Here is an 8310-nt window from a genome sequence, read left to right on the forward strand (position 1 = left end):
TCACGTGATGAATGAACGACTCGGAAAACCCGAAGACTTGTCAGATAAGAGGTGAGGTGAGCTAATCATAGACTGAAGACCCAGGTAAACAATGAATTAATATTTTCTGTTTCTTATAGCAGTTTTGTATTGTTTGTAGTGTGATCAACGTTTGCGTTAGTAGACGTGTTAGGGAAGTAACATGTAACATTTTAATTGTATTTTGCTAAAATGAACGAAATGAACGAAATTACTCGAAAAAAGATTCGTTCATTTTGCTGAACGAGACTCAAAGGTCCGAGTCGGTAAAATGATCCGAACTTCCCATCACTATTAACCAATCCTACCTTGGAAACTGTTGTCATCCGCCATTTTGTCAAAGAGTTGTATAATAAAGGTCTATAAAAATAAACTGTTTTATACAGAAGTAATTCAAAAGTATGGAAATAAAAATGTAGCTGGAGAATGTGTAAAAGTGGTAGGCTATACAGAGAGGACTCAGATAGGCTTTTGTCCTATTCTATATCGTAATGTTGAGACGTGTGTGCTGTGGATTAAATTGTGTTATCCTTTAGGTTAGCTAAGGATTTGTATAGGCCTCATGCCAGCTGTTGCAACATTTGACATAAAGTTAAAATAATACATAGGCGGTCATCATTGAACACAGCAGAATATCATCATCATGGATCTCTTGCTATAATACAATACAATACTCCCAACTTGTGGGCTATTTCCTATGGAAGCTTGTTTCCGCCACTAACTAACTAACTAACTAAATAAATAGCGACTTTTTATCTCACAATTCTGACTTTTTTCTCAGAATTGAGAGATATAGCTAAACACAATGCAACTCGCATAAAGTAAAAATTGTGAGTTATAAAGTTTATAACTCGCATTGTTTATATCTCGCAATTCTGAGAAAAAAAAAGTCAGAATTGGGACATAAAAAGTCGCAGTAAGCTTTTTGAAAAAAATTTATTCAGTGGAGGAAATGGGCTTCCATACTTTTGAGATATGCATACATGTATCTTAGAATAATGTATATTTGTGTTTGTTCTGACAATTGAGTTTTCATTTTCATAGGAGGCCCATTTGTCTGCCATTACAAGCCTGGCCGAGTTCACAGCCAGATCCATAGAGCAGTTCCACAAAACAGCTGAAATGCTGCTCCACTGTAACCCTGAGGGGGTGACGACCACAGAACAAGCCAAAGTCCTATCACAGTGAGGTTTTTTGTTGTTGTTGCAAAAAGTGTGCAAAATTTGGATTTGGAGAAATCAAAACCATAATCTGTTTCACTTTCAGAGTTACTATTGTTATTTGCAAGGAGGTATCACTACTATCCAAAAAGTTCACGTCGTGTTTGACTACCATTGGGGTAAGACGCTTTACTTCTTATAGTATCGTTTAGAGATCTTTAATAAGTTTATAGTCATTATAAAATGTGAGTTTTGTATGCCATAGTCAAAATGTTTGTTATTTCAAAAAAAAAGTCAGAATTGTAAGATAAAAAGCTGCAAATTAACTTTATTTTTTATTCCATGGCGGAAACAAGCTGCCATAAGGACACAAGTAAACCAGAATCCATAATGTAACCTACTCATAAATGTCATCAATGCCAGTTAAACTTTTATTAAATTGTAATCTTTTTAAAATCAGCCTTCACCTTTTTTAACTGCATCTGATTATGAAGCATTGTTCTTGTCTGTCATGCATTTATTTGTACTATTTTTCATGTTTTTGTTGTATAATTCCATTGTTCTTCATTATGTCTAAATATATAATAACTAAATTCAGATGAGCAGTTTTTGGTTTTCTGCCTTTATTGAACATTACACTGCATTTGGTCCGTTCACACAGCGCTACATACATGCATGCGGGAGACCTTTTACCATATGAATGCATCCAGATATTATTTAATAATCCCTGAAGCACTTCATCCAGTAGCTTTTCTCTCCGTGACAACAAAAGCAGACTTATATGCTGTTAGCAGTTGGCACTAAACATTAGTCGGGGAGGAGCTCTGGGAGGAGCTGAGTAAATTTAGTCTCACGTCACACAACAGCACATTCGACTAGGAGCAGGTACAATTCAGATATCTTAAAATATAATTGTGACTAGTCGAAACTGAATTAGAGATATCTCTAATTACCTTTGCGTATTTAATGCTAAAACAGCTTGCCATACCTTACATGCTTGTAGCACTTGCCTTCCACTCAGGTCTTTCCGTAGAGACTATTGTGTCACAGAATGACAACACAACCTATTGGAGGATGTAAGTGAAGAAAAAAAACCCCGTGCCATTTCTAATGAAAACCTGATGACATGCTGTTCGATAGCCAGTGCTGTTCACTGACTTGCAGAAATGGAAGGATTCTTAAGAATTACACTCATTGGTGTCTGTGTGCTTTACATTAACGCCCAAAGTAAGTAGGCTACAACCATAAAACTGTTTTATCATAAATACTCCTTGCTCTTCAACAAATCTTGTAACCTACTTAAATGGAAAAAGTAACACCTTGTCTTTTTTGTTTTGTGCCACCTGTTTGTATTAAAAACCGTGATCTTAACAATATTATGTCTGTCCTAAAAACGGTTATCTCTGCGCATATATTGAGGTATAGGCCTATTTATTTATTAATAATTGTTATTGTTGTTGCTTTAATGTTTATGCAGCATGAGTGGGTATGAGTAGCTGATATATAACTTTATATTTTCATATTACACATAAGCATTATCATTTATCAACATTACACATAATCTCCATTATATATGGGTTTTACATTGATCAACATTATAGTCTGCATTATATATGGGTTTATTTGTAGTTGTAACATAAGTAGGCCTAAATGTTTTTTATTACTTATTTAATTATCTATAGTTTCACTTGCATTCATGTGACAAAGCTTTAGTAAGTTTATAATTCTCAAATAATTAATACATGAATAGCTATTAAAGTATATCAATTTAGATATCCTAAATTATCTTGATATAATGATTTAATTAATAATAATAATTGTTGCGGGGTAGCACCTCTGTCAACCTTGTTAATTTAGAGTTTTACTGGCGGACAAATATGCAGTGATTCTGGTTAGAGAATCAGGCAAGGGAGAAGTAAATCCTCTTCAAACTTCTCTTTAATAGCACTTGTCAGGCAGTCAAGTGATATCCATTACACCATCATTTGGGAGTTATGACACATCAGCTTGTAGTATTTGACAAGTTACGTTAATTGTCACTGCTGTGTCAAGTTATGTTGGCTTATCAAATCGTGTTGTGGTCTGTAGGATAAAGGAGGAATACAAAATGAATACAATATCTGTACATATTCACTCAGTGGTGTAATGTAACGAAGTAATAATACTTCGTTACAGTAGGCCTACTTAAGTATTTTTTGGGAGTATCTGTACTTTACTTGAGTTTTTATATTTCAGCCAACTTTTACTTTTACTCCACTACATTTCCTAATTAAAATTTATATTTTTTACTTTTCCGATACATTTCCCCGAAGCATATTCGTTACTTACTACAAAATAGTCGGAGGATGTAAGTGAAGAAAAAAAAACCCGTGCCATTTCTAATGAAAACCTGATGACATGCTGTTCGATAGCCAATGCTGTTCACTGACTTGCAGAAATGGAAGGATTCTTAAGAATTACACTCATTGGTGTCTGTGTGCTTTACATTAACGCCCAAAGTAAGTAGGCTACAACCATAAAACTGTTTTATCATAAATACTCCTTGCTCTTCAACAAATCTTGTAACCTACTTAAATGGAAAAAGTAACACCTTGTCTTTTTTGTTTTGTGCCACCTGTTTGTATTAAAAACCGTGATCTTAACAATATTATGTCTGTCCTAAAAACGGTTATCTCTGCGCATATATTGAGGTATAGGCCTATTTATTTATTAATAATTGTTATTGTTGTTGCTTTAATGTTTATGCAGCATGAGTGGGTATGAGTAGCTGATATATAACTTTATATTTTCATATTACACATAAGCATTATCATTTATCAACATTACACATAATCTCCATTATATATGGGTTTTACATTGATCAACATTATAGTCTGCATTATATATGGGTTTATTTGTAGTTGTAACATAAGTAGGCCTAAATGTTTTTTATTACTTATTTAATTATCTATAGTTTCACTTGCATTCATGTGACAAAGCTTTAGTAAGTTTATAATTCTCAAATAATTAATACATGAATAGCTATTAAAGTATATCAATTTAGATATCCTAAATTATCTTGATATAATGATTTAATTAATAATAATAATTGTTGCGGGGTAGCACCTCTGTCAACCTTGTTAATTTAGAGTTTTACTGGCGGACAAATATGCAGTGATTCTGGTTAGAGAATCAGGCAAGGGAGAAGTAAATCCTCTTCAAACTTCTCTTTAATAGCACTTGTCAGGCAGTCAAGTGATATCCATTACACCATCATTTGGGAGTTATGACACATCAGCTTGTAGTATTTGACAAGTTACGTTAATTGTCACTGCTGTGTCAAGTTATGTTGGCTTATCAAATCGTGTTGTGGTCTGTAGGATAAAGGAGGAATACAAAATGAATACAATATCTGTACATATTCACTCAGTGGTGTAATGTAACGAAGTAATAATACTTCGTTACAGTAGGCCTACTTAAGTATTTTTTGGGAGTATCTGTACTTTACTTGAGTTTTTATATTTCAGCCAACTTTTACTTTTACTCCACTACATTTCCTAATTAAAATTTATATTTTTTACTTTTCCGATACATTTCCCCGAAGCATATTCGTTACTTACTACAAAATAGTCAGAAATCAGAAGAACACTGACTGCAGGAAAGCAGGTTTGACGAATCAGTGGTTTGGCGCTTGCAAGTTAGACTCCTAAAAACACCTTTGCTCATGTGCAAACAAGTAGGCACACAACCGCGGATGATTTCATTTTCCACTCAATTCGAGTCCGGGGTATGTGATATACAGCATCGTTTGCGATAATATGGTAAGTGTTGTTGTAATGATATGCGATCTGCGATCATTATCAAGTAGGCTATATCACCAAATCACACACAGAGAGCGCACGCACGTTGATTTATTAGTCTATTAAAACTCAAAATTCCAGGCATTCTAAATTGTAGACGGCAAAAATGCTTCTGTATGCTTTTTATATTTATATAATTTAATATAGTTAACAATCTATATCACGCAAAGATTACCGTTTTTCTGCAGATATCAGCATAACACATTTAATAATAATTTTATATAAGTTCCGTAAAGCAATAAGTGACTTACATTTTAGACATAATATTGCTTGTTTTTGCTCAATTTTGCCAACAGTAAGTTTATAATTCTCAAATAATTAATACATGAATAGCTATTAAAGTATATCAATTTAGATATCCTAAATTATCTTGATATAATGATTTAATTAATAATAATAATTGTTGCGGGGTAGCACCTCTGTCAACCTTGTTAATTTAGAGTTTTACTGGCGGACAAATATGCAGTGATTCTGGTTAGAGAATCAGGCAAGGGAGAAGTAAATCCTCTTCAAACTTCTCTTTAATAGCACTTGTCAGGCAGTCAAGTGATATCCATTACACCATCATTTGGGAGTTATGACACATCAGCTTGTAGTATTTGACAAGTTACGTTAATTGTCACTGCTGTGTCAAGTTATGTTGGCTTATCAAATCGTGTTGTGGTCTGTAGGATAAAGGAGGAATACAAAATGAATACAATATCTGTACATATTCACTCAGTGGTGTAATGTAACGAAGTAATAATACTTCGTTACAGTAGGCCTACTTAAGTATTTTTTGGGAGTATCTGTACTTTACTTGAGTTTTTATATTTCAGCCAACTTTTACTTTTACTCCACTACATTTCCTAATTAAAATTTATATTTTTTACTTTTCCGATACATTTCCCCGAAGCATATTCGTTACTTACTACAAAATAGTCAGAAATCAGAAGAACACTGACTGCAGGAAAGCAGGTTTGACGAATCAGTGGTTTGGCGCTTGCAAGTTAGACTCCTAAAAACACCTTTGCTCATGTGCAAACAAGTAGGCACACAACTGCGGATGATTTCATTTTCCACTCAATTCGAGTCCGGGGTATGTGATATACAGCATCGTTTGCGATAATATGGTAAGTGTTGTTGTAATGATATGCGATCTGCGATCATTATCAAGTAGGCTATATCACCAAATCACACACAGTGTGCACGCACGTTGATTTATTAGTCTATTAAAACTCAAAATTCTAGGCATTCTAATTTGTATACGGCAAAATGCTTCTGTATGCTTTTTATATTTATATAATTTAATATAGTTAACAATCTATATCACGCAAAGATTACCGTTTTTCTGCAGATATCAGCATAACACATTTAATAATAATTTTATATAAGTTCCGTAAAGCAATAAGTGACTTACATTTTAGACATAATATTGCTTGTTTTTGCTCAATTTTGCCAACGAAGATAGTTGAATGAATCAGCTTTTTGCACGAATCGGTTGAATAAATGATTCAGTGATTCACTCATTAACACAGTCAAATATATATGTTCCTGAATGAATCAGCCAATTAAATGAATCAGTTGAATCTCAATAGCTGTGTCCGAAATCGCCCCCTATACCCTCATTCACTATTCCCTACATTAGGTCACTAATTCAGTTCACTAGAAGGAGTGAATGAAAACGAGTGAGTGAATTCGGACAATGAGTGCACCGGAAGGACTGCCGCTTTTGCATAGTTGGTGCTTGCTGTTTATTAATCATTTGAAACAGGCAAACTAGCAGCTCCAGTAGTAAGACTAAAGTATTTATCTTGAACTCCGTCACGGAAAATATGTACAAACCCTAATTAAACAATTTAATAATCAATTTACAATGAATTTATACCTGTGTTGTATAATGCTGTACGCCATGGATGAGCACTTTGTAATATGAACGGATTGATTATTCAGCTGCGGGTGCCATCTTCTGGCGAGATGAGGGAATTCATTCGGTGCGTGACTCTCACAGTGCATTGTGGGTATTCTCTAGCCATGGAGAGTGCACCAGTTGTACACTCGTTTTTGCGGTGCATTGTGGGATTGAATGAGTGCACTCGAGAACGTCCACTATGGTTTCGGACACCAATAAAAATGGCTGTCCCCTCAAATAGTGCCCTATTTAAGGGTATAGGGGGAGATTTCGGACACAGCCAATGACTCACTCATTAACAGTCACTTGCTGCCACCTACTGGCGGTTTTAATTTCACATTTCTACTATTTTTATATATTTCATGTTTTAAATCATTTAAAATATCAGTATTCAACATTTATGTTAAAAAAATATTTATGCATCTGTAACTGCAGGTTAAAGGGGTCATATGATGCTGCTAAAAAGAACAGTATTTGGTGTAATGAAATGTGTTTATGCGGTTTAAGGTTCAAAAAACACATTATTTCAGATGCAGATTCCAGAAATGTTTTCTTATGTTAGAACGAAAGACAAAGTGCTTCTTTTTCTTACCCAAAACTGCAAAATGGAAGAAAGAGTTCAAACTGAACACAATCTTGCTACTCAAGCTGTGTATGAAAATTTTATATATATATATATATATATTTATTTGCTTTTATTTATTTTTACTTTCAATACTTAAGTACTTTTAAGATAAAAAAAAACCTTTTCGTACTTAAGTACAATAAATATAACATATTTTAAGACTTTTACTCAAGTAATATTCTAAACGGTGACTTCAACTTCTACCAAAGTAATTTTCTGGTAAGATATCTGTACTTTACTTGAGTATGGCTTTCAGGTACTTTATACGCTGTATTCACTGCAAACTACCTCACAAAGTATCAATAAATAATTAAAACAGTCATCACAAATAAATACTCAACTGTCAGATAATATATTAACATAAGGTAAACTCCAATACACGGCATGACGCAGCATATAATACCAAGAGCACGTGTTGACGTGTTAACTCAACATGATCATACTAATGTGGCTAATGGGATTACCGGTGTCCTGACATTTTATCCTACCCGTCAGATTGTCCTACCGGGGTTTACTGCGCATGCGCACATCAATATTGCATCCTTTTTCTCACGCTGAATAACAATATTCACAAATCGACAGAACACCGTCTATCAGTCATTGCATATCTCAAACATTTGCTAAACATCAGACATATTCACAATGCCAGGGCTCGAATTGAGGGGGATGGCATCCTCTTGTTGAAAAAAAAGACAAAAAAATCTGCACCCATTTACCTAAATTCATTACTTCAGAGTTATGTGCCCTCTAGAAGCTTGCGTTCTGCAAGTGAACGGC

At 34.1% G+C, this 8310-nt stretch overlaps 1 protein-coding gene across 1 annotated transcript in view; it reads left to right on the forward strand.

The window, feature by feature from the left end:
* The first annotated feature begins 3608 nt into the window (after positions 1 to 3608).
* The window catches only part of LOC107669259 (H-2 class II histocompatibility antigen, A-U alpha chain), a 7291-nt gene continuing 2589 nt past the window's right edge, over positions 3609 to 8310 (forward strand). Inside the window, exon 1 of the mRNA XM_016461441.1 lies at positions 3609 to 3676. Within this exon, the coding sequence (XP_016316927.1) occupies positions 3616 to 3676 (61 nt within the window). The 5' untranslated portion in view covers positions 3609 to 3615. The remainder of the gene's footprint in view (positions 3677 to 8310) is intronic.

This window comes from Sinocyclocheilus anshuiensis, unplaced genomic scaffold (assembly GCF_001515605.1).
Source record: "Sinocyclocheilus anshuiensis isolate Anshui unplaced genomic scaffold, SAMN03320099.WGS_v1.1 scaffold404, whole genome shotgun sequence".
NCBI lineage: Eukaryota > Metazoa > Chordata > Actinopteri > Cypriniformes > Cyprinidae > Sinocyclocheilus > Sinocyclocheilus anshuiensis.